General features: G+C 55.8%; 1 protein-coding gene across 3 annotated transcripts; it reads left to right on the forward strand.

Moving 5' to 3' along the window:
• The first annotated feature begins 4,580 nt into the window (after positions 1-4,580).
• MEX3D (mex-3 RNA binding family member D) lies at positions 4,581-15,565 on the forward strand. Of its 3 annotated transcripts, none has more exons than XM_071799526.1 (3): positions 5,067-5,170; positions 5,580-5,845; positions 14,148-15,565. In XM_071799526.1, the coding sequence occupies exons 2-3, from the start codon at positions 5,626-5,628 to the stop codon at positions 15,416-15,418; spliced, it is 1,491 nt and encodes a 496-aa protein (XP_071655627.1). In that variant the 5' UTR covers positions 5,067-5,170; positions 5,580-5,625; the 3' UTR covers positions 15,419-15,565. The 3 variants fall into 3 exon arrangements, with proteins under 3 accessions (XP_065714302.1, XP_071655627.1, XP_071655630.1); XM_071799529.1 differs by lacking the exon at positions 5,067-5,170 and adding an exon at positions 5,177-5,420; XM_065858230.2 differs by lacking the exon at positions 5,580-5,845 and having other exon boundaries at positions 4,581-5,170.
• The last annotated feature ends 5,645 nt before the right edge of the window (positions 15,566-21,210 follow it).

The following is a 21,210-nucleotide window of genomic DNA, read 5'->3' on the forward strand; positions in this document are numbered from 1 at the left end:
CTCTCTCCAGCAGTTCCCTGTCCTTCTGGAGCTGAGATCGCACAGAGCTGGAACAGCGGGGCAGTGAGCAACCTCTGAACTGGTTTGTTTCTGGTGGCAAGAACTGGGAACTGCTCAGCTGTAGGAATCTGATGTCATTTGCATATGCACTCTGACACATAGACCCACAATGCTGAGCTTTCAGAAGGAGATGAACACCAAAAAGTTATTGGTTTTTTTTGTAATTTGGGTCCAGTTGTGTGTCCTGAATTAGCCCATCAAGCACATTTTATGGGGTTTAGTGATCTGAAGGGCTGCAAAACTTGAAAGCTTAGTGCTCCATCTTTGATATTTTTCATGCTTTTGTTTGATCTGCAGTTAATTCTTAGTTTTGCATCAAGTGGCTGCTCCACAACTTCTCAGAAGTTGTTACCTGAAAGCTGGATTCTTCATTAATTGAAAGCGTGAAAGAGATGTTTGCGAGTGGTTTCCCCCAAAGTGCCTTTTTTTTTTTTTTTTTAACATATAATGTGGTGCTGGTGATATAAAGAGGTAACAAGAAAAAGCCTTCTCAGTGTGTTGGTGCCAAGAGGATCCCAGTTGTTCGCATTTTGAGTTATTTAGCAGTTGGTCAGTTGTAGCATGTGCCCTTCATTCAGTTTTTGCCTGTCATGCTGACACTGAACCTCATCCCCTTGAGCCACCTCAGGAAGTTGTTGCCTCTGTCAGCTACTTTGGGAGCTGATTGATCTCAGACTTAGGTCACTTTTCAACGTGGAGATCTTGTCAGTCTGTCTGGCTCCACCTCCATGCAGTGATTCAGCTCCTGATGTGCTGAAATACTCGCTTCAGCCTTCCCACGCACAAGGAAGAGGAAGGACCTTTTTTGTTTTAAATCATTGTTCTCCAGGCCGCATCACCTTCTGTGCCGTGCTCAAAGCCGGGCTTTTTCTGCATGATGCTTGCATGTGCTTGAAGAAGCAGAGTCTGATCTCCTGGAGAGTGAGAGGAGCAACTACAATTGTTCTCTAACAGTAATTTTTGCCCCTAAACTTTGGATCACATTTATAGCATTTGGTTAATTTAGGCAGATGGATAACTGGGGATTTTTTTTGTTTGTTGGGGAGACAGGGTTTCCCCAGTGTGCTCAGTAATCCGCTCTTCAGGGACTGGTTTGCAAAAGAATGGTCTTTATAGCCAAATAGATCTAGTTAGGATGCTGGAACTTGTGCCTTTGTACACTTGACCTGGAATAAGAGCAGCTGTTGCAGAATTGTGCTTGGGGGAGTTTGTTTCATGCAGCTGTGGTGGCACTAATGAATCTGCTGTAGCTGCATTGCTGTTCCTCCATACGGAAAACAGCTTAATGGGCTGTTCCACCTCAGCTTTGCTTTAGCACAGTGTTCTTTAATTCCCGGTATATGTACAGGGGATTGTCTCGGTCTCTTTATGGAACATCTTTTTTCTATGGAGGATCAGAGACCAAACAATTACATGCAGCACAAAGAGACAGGAGTAATTGTGAATGAGCTGCCTGGAGGGATGGGCTTGGAAACCAAAAGCATGTGCCTTCTGTCTTCTGTTGTGTTCAAGGAAATCAGATTTTCTGTATGGTTGTGTTTTGGTAAAGAAAGGGAGTTCTGCTGGAGATCTCCTCTAAGTTGTGTAATCCATTTTTGTCTCTTAAAGATCTGCTAATTACTCAGGCTAAAAAAATGCAAAGGGAGCTTGGTGTCCTGAGTGAAGTTAAGAATCTGAGAAGAAAGTGTGAGCTAGTTCTGCAGAAAATTGAACAAAACCTCGTGTCTACAAACCAAGTTTGCCAAAAGCGCTTAAAATAACAACGGGCAGTTTCTCCAGGTGTTGTTGGAGTCGATGCAGTGATTTCCAAAAGAACTCTCTCACGTGCGAAGCAGACAGAAGTGGCAGTGTTTGCAGACAGATTTTTGCAATTCCTGAGGTCAGTTTGAAACCAGCACTTTTCTTGGGGCTTGAGAGATGGTGGCTGGTGGTGACAAGGAGTGTGTTGGTCACACTGGAGCTGCGGTGGGAACATCCGGAGCGTTCAGATGGGCACAGGTACAGGTGTCGTCTGGGTTGGTGCAGGTTGCCAGAGAAGTTTGCAATGCTGGTCATTGATGGGAATTTTCTACATTTTCTGGAAATGAGAGAAACTCATGAGGGAGGGGTTGTACTGTTCTGTCTCAAGTCATGGAAAACCCACTATTTTTAGTAGTTCGGTGGGGTGTTTCAGCTTAGTAGGTTAAATATTTTGAGAAGTGAGCAGGGGAAATGTCTCACAGCCAGCTTGTGTGGCTCAAGTCTGGTTTTGCTGTGTCTGTGCCTGGAGGAGAAGCTTCGATCCTCAGTAGCTGCGAACTTTCTATGCCTTGCCTGGAGCAGAACAATTCTCTGAACAGCTTGCAACATGGAGAAGACAAGTCCGAAGTGGGAGGATTCCCAGAGCTGCACTCATGCTGATGCATCCATGTAAGCACTGAGGAGTCTGGATGGATGCGGTCAGATCTCTGTGAAATTGAGCTGTGAATGCTTTGGGGAAAACCAGAAGTTGCTACAGTCGTCTGCAGCAGCCATCCAGAGAAAGAGCGGGTGGGAGCTCGCTGCCAGGACCTCTGAAGGTAGAACAGGAGGAGAAGCAGCTTGTTGCCTGTTTTCATGAAACTTTTCAGCAGCTGGAAGATGTCAGGGTTGGTTGGCAGGTAAAAGAAATGGAAAGAAGGAAGGAACTGATTCCTGGCGGCTGTTACCTCGCTTGGAAGGATCACATAGATGATAAGGTGACACATTTTTACACTGAGGGTGGTGAGAGCCTGGCCCAGGTTCCCAGAGAGGTGGTGGATGAACCATCCCTGAGACATCCCAGGCCAGGCTGGACGGGGCTCTGAACAACCTGAGCTGGTGAAGATGTCCCTGTCATGGCAGGGGGCACTGGGGGGGCTGGGAAGGTCCCTTCAACACAAACCATTCTACGATTCTATGATTCACATTATCAGAAGGTCAAAGTCCTTCTCCATAGGAGAGTCCCCAGCTGAAGGATAATAACTTGGAAGCACAAGGACAGCCATGTGGCTCGTGTGTCAGGGCCACTGACCAGCAGGAGTTCAATGTTTTCCAGGGCCCGTGAAACGGGAACAGAATGTAGACATTTTAAAGTGGGGGTTTACTAGACCAGACACTACTGGTTCTTGCACCTAAAACCAATCCCAAGCCAAATGGTTGAATTAGTCCCAAAACCAGTGACTTGGAAAGACAATTATGTGAAAATGGAGAAAAAGAAGCTTGAGAATGGGACCTGTGGAATTTGAGCATCTGGCCATTGGAGGTAGCGGGTGAGCTAGCAGTCGGTTTCCATATGGTTACAGTGAATTAGCCGCTGTGCCGTCGCTGCGGAAGGGGCTCCTTGCGGCACCATCTGCAGCAGGTCCCTGGAAAGTGATGGCCCAGGTGGAATGAGTAGTTTGGAGGAGATTGTTTTGCAACTGCCTTTTTTTGGGGGGGAAACCCCCGAGCAGGACCTCCTGCCAGGGCTTTCCCTCCAGGGAAGCTTGGGAAGGTGGCTGAGATCCCTGTGGGCTTGGGGCATCCAGGCTGCTGTTGTCACAACTCTGAAGCAGGAACAGCTGCCTGCTGAGCTCAATGAGCAGCAAATAACCCTTGTAAGACAGTAACTGAAGAACCAAGGGGAAAAGGTGGGAGAAAGGATAAAGATTTTATGCTTTCTTAACTTTTGCAACTCAGGAAGAAGAAAATATCCTTTGGCACCCAAAGTGTAGCTGTGCTGTAGCTCCACACCCTTGACTGCTTGACAAACAGTTCGTGGTCCTGGTATGCGTGGAACAGGGGGACAGGAATGGGCCCCCCTGGGTGCTGCGCAGAGCTGCTCTGTCCTCAGTGGGTGCTTTGCTGCTCCGGTTTTGCTTTCTTGCTGGGAAATAAGGATTGTGCAAAGCAGCATGTGCCTCATCCGATCTGTGACTCTGGTGGAAATTCATAGAGATGGGGCTCCTTTGGCTTGAGAGCTGGGTGTAAAAAACCAAATGACAGCAGCCCTGAGCCTGCTGCCTCTCCAAACTTTCTCGATTTCAGCATCGTTTTTAAAGCATCTCTGCGAATGCAGTCAGGCTCTATCTTTGCAGTAGAAAACACGTGGTAGTTGAGCTGTGGAGGGAAGGAGTGAAAGGCTGTGCAACCGCGATATCTGGAGCATCCTGCGTGTCCTGTGACCCTCCGGGGTGCCCATCCTGCCCCACCCGAGCACAGTCCGTGTCCCCACTTGGGACTTCCCGTGCTGGCCGTACGGGCCGCTGTCGCGCCCGGTGCCGCCCGCCCGGCTCCGGCCGCTGACCTTGTGCCTTAAACCCCGGGCGGGGCGGTGCCGGGGGACACGCGTGGGCAGCGCGAGCTCTCCCGCGGAGCTCTCGCCGTGCTGCCGGGCGGGGCGTGCCCGGCCCCGCCCCTTTCCTGCGGCGGGGGCGGGGCCGCGGCGGGCGCACGCGCGCGGCGGGGCGCGCGGCGGGGCGCGGCCCATTGTCGGGACGGGCTGACGTCGGGGCGGGGCGGGGCGGGGCGGGGCGGGGGCGGCGCGGCGGGGGGCGCGCGCAGTGAGGCGGCGTGCGGCGGGCACCGCCACCGCCCCGGCCCGCTCCGCTCCGCGGCCGCCGCTCCGCCGCCATGCCCGGCTCCATCTACCAGCCCGAGGGCGGACAGCCCCCTCGCGGCCCGCCGCGCTGCCTGGCGCTGCTCAGCCCGCCACCGCCCGCCGGCCAGGAGCCGCCACCACCGGAGCCCGAGCGGGAGGGGCCGCCGGCGCAGGATGAAGCCGCCGCCCTGAGGTTCGCCCTGGACCAGTTCTCGCTGCTGGGGCTGGAGGAGGCGGGCGAGCGCGGGCTGAGGGCGGCGGAGGCGGGCGGCGCGGGGCCGGAGGAACCGGAGGCGGCGGCAGGAGGAGCGGGGCCGGGCGGCCTGCAGACGCGGGAGCGCGGCGGCGGCTCCCCCCCGGCTGCCGGCACCGCCTCCCCCCCGGCCACCTTCGGGAACTTCGCCCCGCACCTGGCGCCGCCCGCCGCGCTGCTGGCAGAGCCGCTGGGCAGCAGGAAGAAGAGCGTGAACATGACCGAGTGCGTGCCCGTGCCCAGCTCCGAGCACGTCGCCGAGATCGTGGGCCGGCAAGGTAACCGCCGCCCCGCGTGGGGACACCCCTGGGCCCCCCCCGCCCCGCTTTGTCCGGCCCGGGGCTGCGGCGCCGCCTTTCGCGGGACTCACCCGCCCGGCCCCGCTGCATTTGGGTCAGTTTTGGGGCTTTGTCTCCATTCGGAGGCGGAAACTTAACGGCGACAAATCCCGCGGCCCTGGAACTCCTCCCGCGGACGCGCCCTCGCCGCGGGTTTCAGCACCGAAGCTGCAGCTCTTTGTGCTTTTCCGTAAATATTAATTAAACTCTAATAAGCCAGCAAAACGGCACGGGGCGGGGGGGAGAGATACGCGGGAAGTTCCCCGGCCGTGCAAGTCCGTGGGAACAGGCGGGACACGAAAGCTTTAATTTTATTGTAGTTGAGTCTTCCCCACCCCCCTTCCTCCAGCTCTTGGCGTGTAATTGATCCTCGATAACTCAGAGTTCCTATCGAAATGGTAATTAATCCGCTGGTTGATGAGGTTGAAGCCCTGCTCACTCTCAGCTGTCACAAAAGGACGCCCGGGCGTACCCCAGCGCTGTCCCCGGTGGGTGTGCCTGACGTGGGCTTTGTCTGGAGGAGATCTGAAATAACCCCTTCACCAGAGTTTTCACCTTTAAAAAGAAAAAGACCTCAGGGAAGAGGATTTACAGGGAAAAAGGAAAAAAAAAAAGGTGAGCTGCTACCCACAGGAATCCCACCGGCAAGGGGCAGTTCGGCTGCGGGGAGCCCGAGCTGGGGGGTGTTTTGTGCATGCAGGGCTGTGGCACTCCAGCTGTGCCCTCTCTTTTGGGGTTCCCATCCCTCCCCGGCCCGGGGGCTGCGGGCTGGGGGGCTTAGGGGGCATTATTTTCTTGGGGGGAAGCAGGGAGCTGGGCAGCCTCATTGTTCTCTTTGTTAGCCAGAGCCATGCTGTGATGAGCGCGGTGACATCATGCTCTGCGCTTCCCATTGGCCTGCGCTGCCTCCCAGCCGGCCCCGCTTCGCGGCTCCCAACTTTCCGCACACCCCTGGCTGGTCCTACTGCCCCAGCTGAGGGTCCCCCCGGGCTCCTGATCGCGGCTGGGGCAGCCGGGCGGCACAACCGGCTGTGTCACTGGAGGAGGGGAGCACAGCACCGGCCCTGCTCGGGGGGAATCCCACTTCTCCCTGGGCTGGATGGGGACCTGGATTGAGTGGCCTCGCCAGCAGGTTCTGCAGAGGCCCGGGGTCCGGCAACTTGAAAGTGAACCCGTAAATGCATCCATTGTGTTTCGGAAAAAGCCTCTGCTCCGCGAGTTCTGGGAGGTTGGAGGGATGGCTGTGTTTGGGTCAGCACCCATTCTCGCAGCAGCTGAGGCTGAGTGTTTGGGTTGCGATGAGGTCCCAGTGCTGTGCCCCTGCACGCCGACAAGTTAAATGTGCACCCGGGTGCCTGCCCCAGACACCTTGTGCACAGTTTGGGTGTTTGCTGAGCTCCATTGGCTCCTGGAAAAGAGCTGCAAAAGAAATTATTGTACCAGCTAGAAGAGGGACGTGGGAGGGCACCGTGTTCTGCCGGTGGCCTTGAAGGGGACTCGGGGCAGCGATGGGCTGGAGTTACTTGCTGCTGCTCCGGCCCCGGGCAGGATCAGCTCTCCCAGGGGTTTTTCCCAACGTGGTTCCTGCCCCTCTCCTGATCTTGTCTTTTCTGCAGCTCCTGGCCTGTTCAGATGCTGTCCCGTGGCCCTGTTGTGCTGGGCATTTGGCATGAAGGGCTGCTTGGCATTTGGCACCCCTGTTTCTCGCTAACAGGGGGTACAGTTGGGCAGCATCCAACGGGACAGGGCTATCACCAGAGTGTCTTTGTGCTCTGGCTGCTCTCGGGTGCTACCGGCAGCTTTTTCAAATCAGGGACATGTGAGGCCGATGCAGCCCGGGCAGGGGTGATGCCGAGGTCGTTCACAGCTCTTGCCTCAGGATCTGGTGCTGAGCTCGAAAACAAGCAGAGCCTTCCTTGATCGCCTCACCCTCTTGCACCCATGCTGGTTCCCAGGTCCTTCTGGTCCCCAGGTCCTCCTGTGTGAATGTCCCTCGGTCTTCAGTAGCCCCGTGGCAGCAGCATGGAGCCCAGCCCTGGGGGTGCTTCATCGGGCCTGGCGTCATCCCGGTGGGGACATGTGCAGCTGGTGACACTGCGGGGCTGGGTCAGACCATGTCCCCACCATGTCACTCTAGTGCGTCCTGCGCTGCTTAACCACACAATGACCTGAGGACCAAGCGGGCGCTTGTGCTGCCGCTGCGCTTGGAACACAGGGAGCGATGAAGATGTGGATATTGGGTGCCCTGGAAGGGTCTTGAGCTGGAGCTAGGCTGTTTTTCTTCTCCCCGTCCACCATGTTCTGCAGAGCAGCTCTTGGGGCACTTCGTGACAGGTCCTGCTGTCCCCAGAGCCATTGGGGTGAACGGGGCCATGGCTGGGAGGTGCCGGCAGTTGGGGCAGTGCTTTGCCCATCAGACCAATGCACTTTGCCCTGCGTGGGCTGAGGTGGGACAGATGCTGTCAGTCGCAATTTCTCCTGCTTCTCCTTTTTCTTCCAATTTCTCTCCTCCAGATCCACTAATTTAACCCTTTCCAAAAGGGAGCAGCAGCAGCTCAGCAGGTAAATCTTTGTTGTGTAAGGCAAATCTATGTTTTCTGAGCTGGAGGGGCAGTTGCCATGACCCCCCCGTCCGGATCAGCACCGGTCATGGTGTGTAGCGATGTCTGCCAGCTGGGATCTGTGGTTTTTCTCCTCCCTGCCTGCACGGCAGCCCAGAGGCAGCGTGGCCTGGCAGGGTTGCATGGCCGTGTCTTTGCATGCAAGCCCGTTTGTGACGCCTGCTGTGGGAGGGGTGTTCCCCAAAAAGTGCTGTGGGCATCGATTGTTACGGTGTGGGCTCACCGCACCAGTAACCAGCAAAAAGAGCAGTGGGGATGATGGAAATTATGGAGGAAAAGGGAGATGGGGCGGGCTGGACGTTAGAATCGCCGTGACTCGTGCATGGTGGCACCGTGCCGGTGTTGCTCCCCGGCGTCCCGGCTTTGGAGCTGTGTTTCCAGCAGCTTCTGCCCAAACGAGATCAAGAGGGTGACAGGCGGCCGGTGCAGCCGAGAGCCCCAGGCTCTTGTGGGATGGAACCCACCGTGACTCGTCTCCCGGGCTCCGCTTCCCCATCTGCAGCACACAGGTGCTGTTGGCAGCTTTGCGAAGGATTCGGGAAATTTGCCATTGTGGCAGACGCTGGGATGCTTGAAGGGGAGATCCAGGATGAAACACGGCAGCTCATCCCATCCAGAGCTCAGCATTTTGGTGCTTGGAGGATGCACGGGGAGATCACGGGCCTCGGTTTCTGCGCCAGTCCGAGCATCTGTAAACTTGCAGTGGATGGCTGGCGCTGTGATGAATCCGCTCGTGTTCCTGAGCTCCGGGCTGCTGCTCTCTGCCATCCTCTGCCCATCACGCCGCGTCCTTCGGGGACAGCCTGGCTGCCTCCTCCCTCCTCCGAGTCGTAGCAGAGCCAGAAACTCCTGAAGTCAGTGGCGCAGATCGATCGCATCGCTGGAGTATCTGCCTTCACGTCTCTTCCCTCCTCTCCCGCCTGCGGCGCAGAGCCCGGGAGCTGCCTGGCTTCTCCCAGCGTCTGCAGGAGAAACAAAGTTGCGATGTGCTTTTTCTCCCACATTGTGGTTGTGAGGATGAATTAATTACTGTTTGCAGAGAGGTGGGAAGAAGAACTCCACGAAAGGGGAAGTGAATGCGATGGAGATGCGACGTGTTCTTCTCCACGGCTGGCTCCAGTGCTGGTGCGTCTTGTGCCATTTGCCTGGAACAAAGGGGACTGGGAGCACCGTAACGCCGGATCTGAGGCCAGGAGATGCTGCAGAGCTGGGAAAGAGGAAGGGTAACATCTTTTCTGCTTCTTTTTCGAAAGGGTAATGTCTCCTCTGCAGCCTTTTAGGAAGGGTAACGTCTTTTCCGCGTCTTTTTAGCACACTCCAGAGGGCTGGGTGCAAGGCATCAGCTGGGTCCTGGGAACAGTTCTGGTTGATGCCATCAAAGGCTTCTCCAGAAAAGCTCTGTTTGCTCTTTCTTGGGTTTTCACAGCTCGGAGCTGGGCGCTGCAAGCACAGAATTCCCTGGGGAGAGATGCGATCTGGCCGAGATCGGGTCTGCTGCCTTTGTCCTCACATGGAGGAGAACTCCTGATGTCGGAGCAGGTGCTGGGGATCAGCAAGTGGGCTGAGCTATGTCAGGGCTCTTCTCTTGCCTGGGGAGCAGCAGGGGCACAGAGGATGGAGAGACACGTCCTGCCCGCCGCCTCAGCCTGTGCTGGGCTGGTTTTCATCAGCTCTTGCAATGGTCACAGCCCTGGTCTGACCGGGGCTCTTGGCAGAGGGTGAAGTCCTCTCTGGTGGTACCAAGAGAGGATATTCAGGGAGAGCAGCCACTTTTCCAGAGTTGCTGCCTCCATCACCGCATCATCCTGGGGAGAATCCCCTGGGATTCTGTTTTTTGTCATGTTCAGGTTGTCCTGATGCGTCTGGGCCCGTGGGGACATGGAGCTGTGACAAAGGCTGTAACGTGGTGACTGAGCCGCTCCTGGGCTCTGGTGTTGAGAATGGGTCTGCTGGGGCTGCAGCACCCCTGGGTCTGCCCCCACTTCTGGGGATGTTTTGTTTTGAATGTGAAAAGTGTTTTTAAAGCCACCTTGCTTATAGACTTGTAGCAAAGTCTGACCCCTTGTTTTCCTCCTCTCTTGATAGGACAAGAGGAAATGGCCTCTAGTTGTGCCATGGAAGGTTTAGATTGGATATTAAAAAACATTTCTTCATGTAAAGGGTTGTAAAGCAGTGGAACAGGCTGCCCAGGGCAGCGATGGAGTCACCATCCCTGGAGGGGTTGAACAGACATGTAGATGAGGTTCTTAGGGACATAGTTTAGTGCTAGATTTAGGTTATGTTTGGATTAGATGATCTTAAGGGTCTCTTCCAACCTAAATGATTCTATGACTTGAAATGCTGTGCGCCGGCCCTTGGCAAGGTAAAACGTGGGAATACCGACCTCTGCTGTGTGGTTGGGATACGGTGTTTGATCTGGTGATGCTGGGGTGAGGACGCGTCTGTGGTGGGGTCACCGGCAGTGCCAGGTGGCCCCTGGTCCTCTCCATGGTCTCGTTCCAGCGAGGTTGTGTGGCACCAATTTCAGAGGGGGGCAGCTGTCAGGGATGGTGTTTTCACTGCATGCTCGGGTGGGGGCTTGTGGAGACTCACCTGAAATATCTCCTACTGGTGTGGATCATTCCGCCAGTTGCAGATTGCTGGTTAAACCACCTGTGTTGTGCCGTTTGAGTATGTCTGGCTTTTGGGAAGCTTGGCCGTGGGGTGTCAGTGTGTCCCTGGGCATGGGCAGGAGCAGCTGTGGCCAGGAGACATGGGTGTGATGGGGACAGGGGCTGTGCTGCCAGGAGGTTGTATCTCCTCCCCAGTTCTGGCATTGAAGACCTGCAGCTCACTGGCCCATCTGGGTTTAGATGCTTTTCTGGTTGAATCCCAGCCAGAGGATACTTATCCTTCCCACTGGGGACATTTCAGACCTGCTGTCTGGGAGTCCCTGCAGCCCGGGGGGTGACTTGGGTGGAGTTTGGGATCGGCGGCAGCAGCAGGACAGGTTGGTCCCTGGGGAGACCCTGGTGCTGTCGTCGCTCTGTCCCCAGTGTGCCCATCGGAGCTGTCACCGGTGCGTCAGGGTGATGGAGGCTCCTTGTGCTGAGGCTCCTGCTGCAGATACCAACACATGGCCTGGGGCAAGCAGCTTCCCTGGCCGATGTTTCCCCCGAGGTGGGGTAGTGACCAAGCTCCCTCACTGCCCCAGACCTGTCACTGTCCTTTTATACCAGGATTGATAAAACCAGCTCTGACCTTGCGGTGGCTCCAGCAGCATCCAGCAACCGTGGGTTGTGTGTGTTGTTCCTGCTCTGCTTGTTTGAGGAGGGCGGAACTGCCCAAGCCAGGCACCCCTTCAATTTTGAACCCAGGTTTCTGACTTTGCCCCTAGGAAGGGCTCACAAGTAGCAACTTCTCCATTTTGCGCTGCCGTAGCATCAGTTCCGTCTCACCAGTGGAGCAGGGCGAGAAGAGATTTGCTGTGCTGTACCCCCATGGGACATGGCTCCTGAGCAGCTTCTGGCAGCTGCCTGATACCTTTGGATCTTGAAATTGCTGCTTCCTGCTCCAAAGGGTGACTTTTGGACCTCGGATGCGATGCTGGTATCTGTGGGAGGCACCGGCAGAACCCATGGTGACGCCCTGTCCCGATGCCAGCGCTTGCGTCCCTGTTTGCCGAGCAGGGTATGAACTTATAGCAGGTACCAGAATAAATTGGGGAGGGAGATGTGGGAGTCGTGGGCACCTCACTCTGGGCAGCCTCGCAGAAACTGGGACATGCTTAAAAAAAATTCACCTTTTTGATGGCTGCTGGTTCTGCCCTGCCCCAGTCACTGGACATTGCTGTCCCCACCATATGCCCCAGGCCATAAATACACCTTCCAGTTGTTGTCTTAAATTAGGAAAAGCCTGGACAAACCCTTCTCCACCCACATTCCTCCATGTGTCTCCTCAGTGGCTTCCCCAGCTCTGGGTAATAGGGCAGCTCTGTGCTGTCCGCAGCCCAGCTGGTTGCACAAATGGTTGAATTTGGATTGAATTTGGGCTCGTCCCGCTGCCTCAAGCCAGGAGTGAATCCCTGGGGCAATGAAAGGTGAGAGGAGCGCTGGATTGATTTGCAACAAGTGCTTGGAGGTGGCTGCCAAATGCTTTCAGCCTGGCTTGTATGAAATCCAGAGGGTTTCTCCTCTTAGGAGGGAGATCTCAGCAGGTCTCTGTCTGGCTGTTTATCTGCTGGTTCCCCCCCCAGATCCTCCCCAACCTGGGACCTTTGCAGGGCACATGTGGAGCTGCCAGCAACCCGGAGCAGCAGGGCGCCGGGCAGGGACCACGCTGGCTGGTACAAGCTGCTTTTGAGGATTTTGGAGGAAATGTCTGGAGAAAACGGTGTCCTCACACCGAGGCTCCCTGGGTGTGGCTATCGGAGGGGTTAGTGCTGCCAAAAAGCTGGGCTGTGACACCCAGGAGAGATGCTAGTCACTTATTTTGACAGCTTTTTACTTCTGATTATTCATGATTCTCAGTGCCCTGGTAAATCCACCATGCTCATGTCTGCCAGGAGCAGCATGGCCCCGTCACAGCTCTGCTCGCTAATCCAGCTGCTTGCGAGCATGGGACAATTTCCCTGACTGGGACAAACCTGCCTGATCATCCTGAGTCCCTTTATCCTCCTCAGGCCTCTCCCTTCAGCCCGGCAGCTGGAAGAGCTGTCTGCCCTTCCTCAGGGCGCGCTGGGAGGAGGATGAGGAGGATGATGATGAGGAGTGCCCGAGCGAGCTGTTTGTGGAGGAGCCAGCTGTGCGCTTGCAGCACCTTGACCACGTGCGTGCACGGAGCTGAGCCCTCACCGTGTGTGGCTGTTTGTCGATGTGGATCTGCAGCAGCGGTGTTTGCGGCATTCAGGGACCTTCTCAGGCCTCTGATGGAGCAGCCTCATTCCTTGCAGGCTCACAGCTTTGCTCTGGGTGTCCCACAGAGCTCAGGGGATACGTGGGGGTGGGAGATGGGGGATCCCTTGCCCTTGTGTACCGGAGCAGAGGGCGGCTGGGCTGAGCTCCCACTGCACCTGACTCATGTGAATTTAATTAAGCCTGTGCACTGGACCACAGGTGGAATGGGTGCAATTAGCAGCACTGGGGTTGCCAGGGATCGATGCTGCGCTTGTGGCCACAGGTGACTCCTCGACGAGAGCCACAGTGACCAGTCCGGGTGGAGCAGGAGCGGGATGGGAGCTGCAGGGACTCTCTGCTGGAACCCAGCTCACACATGGAAGGGAAGGGGCAGGGATTCGGTGACCAGCGACAGAACCCAAGGGAATGGCAGAGGATGTGCCAGGGAGGGTCGGTGGGACATGAGGAAAAGGTTCTTCACCCAGAGGTGCTGGACACTGAACAGGCTCCCAGGGAGGCGTCACAGCCCCAACCTGACAGTGTTCAAGAAGAGACTGGACACCGTGCTCAGACACACGGGGTGACCTGTGGGGTGTCCTGTGCAGGGACAGGAGTTGGACTCGATGATCCCTGTGGGTCCCTCCCAACTCAGGACATTCTTTGAGCCCAGCGTTGTGCCAGGTGAGGGCAGAGCTAGTATCAAAGCCCTGGTCTCCTGCTATATCATGTCCCAGCAGCCCCTTTGTCCCTGATGGATGCTGCAACCTCTGCCTGGGGTCTCCTCCCTCAGGGCTGGGGGGCCTGTGCTGCCTGGTTGTAGGGAGCCCTGGATCCCCCGTTCCTCTGGGGCCATCACTGCTGCCGTTGGGGGCACAGCCAGGGCTGTTTCTTGAGTTCATCTGCTGGCTGAGAGGTGTTGACAAACCTGCAGGACCCCAATGAGCCTTTTCCTTCCCTTCCATCTTCAGTGTCTTTTCTTTTCTTTGCACCTCAAACACTTTTTGAGTAAACTTGGCTTCCCATCCCCTCAGTGGCCCAGCAGTGCCCTCATGGCTACCTGCCCTGTCCCCTCTCTGCCCCAGCCTTTCCGAGGCCTCGGGAGCCAGGTCAGGCTGTGTTCCGCAGGTCTTTGTCCCCACAGCAGCACAGAGGAAGTGATGGCAGAGGGTCAGGCTGGTGCCAGGAACCTGACATGTCTCAGATGAGCTGGTGCAGCCCCCAGCACCAAGCTGTGACCCCCCAGCTGCCTTTGGGGCAGGAGGGACCCCTCTCTGCAAGGGTGTCTGTGCCGCGGGTGCAGAACAAAAGGGACTAGCTGATTCCGGCTGCTCCCGCATCTCCCCATCCTGGGCAAACAGGGCGACCGCGCGAGCTCTCAGCTTTGATGTGTCATTTTTTTTTCTCTTTCTCCTTGCTCTGCAGGCTGCAAAATCAAAGCCCTTCGTGCCAAGACCAACACCTACATCAAGACGCCGGTCAGGGGCGAGGAGCCCATTTTCATTGTGACTGGGAGGAAGGAGGATGTGGAGATGGCGAAAAGGGAGATCCTCTCGGCCGCCGAGCACTTCTCTGTGATCCGGGCGACACGCAACAAAGTGAACGGGCTGACGGGAGCGATGCAGGGACCGCCCAACCTGCCGGGACAGACCACCATCCAGGTCAGGGTCCCGTACCGTGTGGTGGGGCTGGTGGTGGGGCCCAAAGGAGCCACCATCAAGCGGATCCAGCAGCAGACTCATACCTACATTGTGACACCCAGCCGGGACAAGGAGCCCGTCTTTGAGGTGACGGGCATGCCCGAGAACGTGGACCGGGCGAGGGAGGAGATCGAGGCGCACATCACCATGCGGACAGGCTCCTTCATTGATGTCAACGCCGACAACGACTTCCACTCCAACGGCACCGACGTCTGCCTGGACCTACAGGGCAGCACGGGTGGCCTGTGGGCCAAAGCCCCCCACCCTGCCCGCCGCCCCTCGGCCGCCCTGCGCAACGACAGCCTCAGCTCCCTGGGCAGCACCTCGACTGAGTCCTTCTACAGCGGGCGGGTGGCGGATGCCAGCCCCACCAGCCCCTACAGCACCAGCTCCAGCTTCACCTTCAGCGAGCCCCCAGCCCCACTGGGCTCTGAGGAGTGCGACTTTGGCTTCGACTTCTTGGCCCTCGACCTCACAACACCCACTACCACCATCTGGTCACCCTTCGAACGCTCGGGCAACCCCTTGCAAGCCTTCAGCAGCTGCTCCTCCATCAACGGCTCGCAGAGACGCAACAGCAGCACAGCCACGCCACGCCACTCGCCCACCCTCCCTGAGAGTGGTGGTGGGGGGGCCCTGGAGCACCCCTTAGCTCGCCGCATCCAGAGCGACCCTGTCAGCACCTTGTCCTGGCTGCCCACCCAGGGCTCCTTGTCCTCCTTCTCCCACAGCACCGGCTACTCCTCCTCCTCCTCCCTGCCTGGCAGCATCTCCGCCACCTCGGGCTCGCCCACCGATTCCAGCAGTTCTGATGGGCCCCGCAAGAGCTCCCGGGAGTGCATGGTGTGTTTCGAGAGCGAGGTGATTGCTGCCCTGGTGCCCTGTGGCCACAACCTCTTCTGCATGGAATGCGCCATGCGCATCTGCGGCAAAGCCGAGCCCGAGTGCCCCGCATGCCACACTCCCGCCACGCAAGCCATCCACATCTTCTCTTAGCCAGGCCGCGGCTTGCCGGGGCTGCCAGCCCTCCCCTTCCACCCCAACACTTATTTTTAAGGACTCGGAAAACTGTTTAAATCAACCTTTTTATTTAATAACGGATCCAGTGGGCGCAGGGGGTGGGGGGCGGGATGGAGAGGCTGCTGTGTGCTGGCTGGAGAGGATGGCGGGGCGGGGGGGTGGCCAAAAAATCGGGGGTCGGGAGGGGTGGGGGAGGGGGCTGACGAAGATGAGGAGGAAGAGGGTGTGAAACTGCAGAGAGGAGGCATCTCCGATGTTTACAGAATAGCTTTAACTCTTCGCCTGGCTGTGGCGGCCAGGGGGAGGAAGCCCAGCTGTTCTTCAACAGTCCTTCCCAAATAACAGTATTCAGTTTGCAAAGTTAAATAAACAGAAAGAAAAGGTCCGGTTGCACTTTTTATTTTAGGACACGCAAGGGTTGTCTTTTATTTTTTTAAAATCATTCTATTATTATTATAATTTTTTGTTGTTGTCCTTTTTGTACGTAGTTATTTTTTTGGATGATTCTCGATGGTTCTATAAATATATATATATATATATATATATTTTTTTTTTTGTAATGCAGGTCTATCTTCTGTTTTGCCAATGTGAAAACTGCCCAGAAATGCGTAATGAGAGGTTGGGGTCCTGGCTGGAGGGGCCAGGCCGGGGAGCTCGTGGGGTGGAGGGGGCGAGGTTAACACGCCATGTCACAAAAACCAGACAAATTTCCATCTTCTTTTTATTTTGTGGTTGTTTTTTTTTGTTTTGATTTGTTTGTTTTAGGTTTTATTTTTTTTTATTTTTTACCTCTTTATGTATATGTAGGGAATTTATAGGAAAATATGTACTTTATTGAATAAATTTTAAAAACTAAAATATATTTTATTTTAAAAAGAAAATAACGGACCTTTAACCTTACATGGCTAGAGTACTGATTATATATTTGCTGAGCTGACTTGACGGTTATGAAAATTGTATCAAGAGTTTTATTTTTTGACTTCAAAGCCTTCTTAATAAAGACTTTTTACTATATATGAATTCGTGTGCTGCCTACAGTGTCTCACTCCCCGCAGCCTCTCGCTGCCCATTCCACGGTCCTTGGGACCGGACACCCTGCTCTGCTTTTGGGTTGTCTGTCTGCCTGTCCGTCTCTCTGCTGGGGGGTGGCTTTTTGGCAGCCTTGCACCTGGGTTGGGACAACCCCCCCGTATCAATCCACGCTGGGGTGGAGGGATGGAGAGTAGCCCTGCATGCTGGGGGATGAAAATTAGAACGAGCTGTCAATGTGCATTTGCAGCCTGGAAATAATATCTTGGGTTGCATCCCCAGCCCCGTGGGCAGCAGGTTTGGGGGGGTTCTGCCCCTCTGCTCCGCTCTGGGGAGACGCCCCCTGCAGTGGTAAGGTGACTCATTTTTACACTGAAGGTGGTGAGAGCCTGGCCCAGATTACCCGGGATTACCATGAAACGGGGCACCACCAATTTATACAATAAAACTAAAAACAGTGGAATATAAATAGTGGAACATTAACTTGAAGTAATACCTGTAGAGAAAAAAAAACTCGTTTATATATATATAATAAGAAATGTGTGCAAGATTAATCCACTTGGTAGTAAGGTAATTATAAAAGCGTTGAAGTGTAAATAAATGAAATTATTTAGGTATGAGTAATAACTAAATTTAATTTCAGCTATTACTTGGTGAACTAGGGAGTAATTATTCCCAAACAGTATCATAGTTTAAAAAAACCGCATAGTTTGTAATGCCTTTTAAATGATAAAGGCAGAAAACTAATTAGGAGTCATTAGTAGCTACATTTGAACAACCGCTATGAAGTAAACTACAGACATGAGTGGCTGTATAGGAAAAAAGTAAAGAAGCTTTAGATTTTTAAATAGCATTGGAAAGTAATGGGAGTTCTTAAATTATAACAGAGCCATGAGTGAGATTGGAGGCAGCAAAGCTCTGAACCGAATAGAGTCAAAACTTTAGACTCTTTTGTTTTTTAAAGAGAAATAAGAAGGAATCACTAAATAGTGGCTGTTTATAAATGGAGGTATGAAACAGTTCCCAGGCGGTAATGATTCCCAACATAGCATTAAAAGATATAGATGTAAAATGAATTTAGAAAACAGTGAGTGATGACTCTCTAAATTTAACCACAGCTTTTTGGGGTTGTGCAAAAACATGACAGGTATTAATTATCTCTGAGTTAAAATAAAAAGACAGCAAAATACATCTGATTAATAGCAGTTCATTTTAACTTTTTATAGAGTGATATCCAGGCTGGTTTCTCCCTTTAAGGGCGTGGCCTGAGAAAAACCACACCCCAACCCCGCCCCTGACAGTCTGTGCCCTTTCGGAGGGGCGTGTCCTGTATAGGCCCCTCGGGTTAGGGTTAGGGGTTAGGGTTAGGGTTTAGGGGTTAGGGTTAGGGTATAGGGGTTGGGGTTAGGGTTAGGGGTTAGGGTTAGGAGTTAGGGGTTAGGGTTATGGGTTAGGGTTAGGGGTTAGGGTTTAGGGTTAGGGTTAGGTTTAGGGTTAGGGGTTAGGGTTAAGGTTAGGGTTAGGGTTTAGGGTTAGGGTTAGGGTCATTAGGGTTAGCGTCATTAGGGTTAGGGTTAGGGTTAGGTGTTTTGGTTCACCCTGCAACATAGGTGTCCTGGTTCAGGAACGGCACGGCAACCACCCTCAGGTCACTCGGTCCATCAGCTCGCAGACACCAATGTGGTGGATGGCAAATGGCATTTATTGGTAGGTAATAAAGCAATATATACCTTGAGTTTTACAACGTCACATTCGCCTGCTCAGATAACACACGAAACACTACACCTATCAGGGGAGGGGCCACTATCTTCCCGTACAGCGCGAGATCTTCCGAACACAAGACCCTAACTACCAACACCTGATAGAGCCCAACAGGGCCTGATAGAGCTCGAAAGAGCTTGACAACTCCCATCAGAGACTGACAGAGCTTGACAAAGCCAGACAAAGCCTGATAGAGCCCGACATGGCCTGACAGCTACTGAAAGAGACCGATAGAATGCTACGGGGCCCGACAGAGCCTGACAGGGCCTGACAAGGCCCGAGAGCGCCCAAAAGGGCCCGATAAACACCTACAGAGCTTGACAAGACCTGAAAGGGCCTGACAAGGCCTGACGGAGCCCAACACAGCTCGACAGAGCTTGACAAGGCCCGACAGAGCCTGACAGAGCTTGACGAGGCCCGAGAGAGCCTGATAAGGCCTGACAGGTACTGACAGAGCCTGACAGAGACCAACAGAGCACAACAAGGCCCGACAGATCCCCGACAATGCCCAACAGAGTCCACCAGGGCCTGACAGAGCCTGACATTTCCCAACAAGGCTAACGGTGCCTGACAGGGCCCGACAGAGCTTGATAGAGTACAACAAGGCCCAGTAGAGCCTGACAGAGCCTGGCAGGGCACGACAAGGCCTGACGGAGCCTGACAGAGCTTGACAGAGTTACACAAGGTCCAACAGCGCCTGACAGGGCCCAGCGAGGCTCGACAAAGCCCGACTGAGCTTGACAAGGCCCGACAGGGCCCGATAAGGACCGACAGGCCCTGACAGAGTCTGACAGAACTCAACAGGGCCCAACAAGGCCCTACAGTGCTTGATAGGGCCCAATAGAGCCCGACAAGTCCCGACAGAGCTTGACAAGGCCCAGCAGGCTCCGACAGGACCCGCCAGAGCCCGACAGCCCTTGACAAGGCCCAGCAGAGTCTGACAGGGCCCACCAGAGCCCTACAGAGGTTGAGAGGCCTGATAGGGCACGACAGAGCCCGACAAGGCCCGACAGAGCCCGAAAGGGCCCGACAGAACCCGACAGGGCCCGACAGAACCTGACAGAGCCTGAAAAGGCCCGACAAAGCCCAATAGAGCCCGACAAGACTTGACACAGCACGACAAGGCCCTGCAGAGTTTGACAGAGCCTGACAGGGCCCAACAGAGCCCGACAGGGCCCGGCAAGGCCTGACGGAGCCTGACAGAGCACTACAGAGCCCAACGAGGCCTGACAGAGCCCGACAAGGCCCGAGAGAGCCTGACAGGACCTGACAAGGCCCAATACGGCCCGACAGAGCCCGACAAGGCCTGATGGAGCCTGACAGGGCCCGACAGAGCTTGACAGAGCCCGACAGAGCTTGACAAGGCCTGAGAGAGCCTGACATTTCCCAACAAGGCCTAACGGTGCCTGACAGGGCCTGACAGAGCTTAACAAGGCCCAAGAGAGCCCGATAAGGCCTGACAGGTACTGACAGAGACCAACAGAGCACAACAAGGCCTGACAGAGCCCAACAGGACCTGACAAGGCCCGATAGAGCCCGACAGAGTTCCACAAGGTCTGACAGGGCCCGACAGGGCCTGATTAGGCTCGACAAAGCCTGACAGAGCTTGACAAGGCTCGGCAGAGATCAACAAGGCCCGACAGGGCCCGATAGAGCCCGACGAGGCCCAACAGAGCCCGATGGGGCCTGGCAAGGCCCTACAGAGCCCGAGCAAACCCGACAGGGCCCGGCAAGGCCCGACAGGGCCCGAGCAAACCTGACAGGGTCCGACGAAGCCTGCCAGGGCTTCAGCAAACCCGACAGGGCTCGACGGAGCCTGACAGGGCTTCAGCAAACCCGACAGGGCACGAGCAAACCCGACAGGGCCCGAAGGAGCCCGATAGGGCCTGAGGAAAGCAGACAGGGCCCGAAGGAGCCCGATAGGGCCTGAGGAAAGCAGACAGGGCCCGACGAAGCCCGACAGGGCCCGAGCAAACCCGACAGGGCCCGAGCAAACCCGACAGGGCCCGAGCAAACCCGACAGGACTTGACGGAGCCTGACAGGGCCCGAGCAAACCCGACAGGGCCCGAGCAAACCCGACAGGGATTGACAAAGCCTGACAGGGCCCGATGGAGCCCAACATGGCCGAAGCAAACCCGAGAGGGACCGACGGAGCCTGACAGGGCTTGAAAGAGCCCGACAGGGCCCGATCAAACCCGAGAGGGCCCGATGGAGCCCGACAGGGCCCGAGCAAACCCGATAGAGCCTCAGAAAACCCGACAGGGCCCCAGCAAACCCGACAGGGCCCGAGCAAACCCGACAGGGCTCGACGGAGCGTGACAGGGCCCGAGCAAACCCGACAGGGCCCGACGGAGCCCGACAGGGCCCGAGCAAACCCGACAGGGCCCGAGCAAACCCGACAGGGCTCGACGGAGCCCGACAGTGCCCGAGCAAACCCGACAGGGCTCGATGGAGCCCGACAGGGCCCGAGCAAACCCGACAGGGTCCGACGAAGCCTGACAGGGCTTCAGCAAACCCGACAGGGCCCGAGCAAACCCGACAGGGCCCGACGGAGCCTGACAGGGCCCGAGGAAACACGACAGGGCCTGATGGAGCCCGACAGGGCCCGAGGAAACCCGACAGGGCCTGAACAAATTCGACAGGGCATGACGGAGCCTGACAGGGCCCGAGCAAACCCGACAGGCCCGAGCAAACCCGACAGGGCCCGACGAAGCCTGACAGGGCTCGATGGAGCCCGACAGGGCCCGAGGAAACCCGACAGGGCCCGACAGAGCCCGACAGGGCCCAAGCAAACCCGACAGGGCCTGAGCAAATCCGACAGGGCCCGACGGAGCCCGACAGGGCCCGAGCAAACCCGAAAGGGCCCGACGGAGTCTGACAGGGCTCGATGGAGCCCGACAGGGCCCGAGGAAACCCGACAGGGCCCGACGGAGGCCGATAGGGCCCGAGCAAACCCGACAGGGCCTGAGAAAGCCGG

Source organism: Patagioenas fasciata, chromosome 27 (assembly GCF_037038585.1).
Source record: "Patagioenas fasciata isolate bPatFas1 chromosome 27, bPatFas1.hap1, whole genome shotgun sequence".
Classification (NCBI taxonomy): domain Eukaryota; kingdom Metazoa; phylum Chordata; class Aves; order Columbiformes; family Columbidae; genus Patagioenas; species Patagioenas fasciata.

Bases quoted from the DNA above. Each gene is read 5' to 3' on its own strand.
- MEX3D (XM_065858230.2), top strand. From the start codon at position 4,672: ATGCCCGGCTCCATCTACCAGCCCGAGGGCGGACAGCCCCCTCGCGGC. The intron at 5,171-14,147 runs GTAACCGCCGCC...CTTGCTCTGCAG, and splicing joins CGAGATCGTGGGCCGGCAAG to GCTGCAAAATCAAAGCCCTT.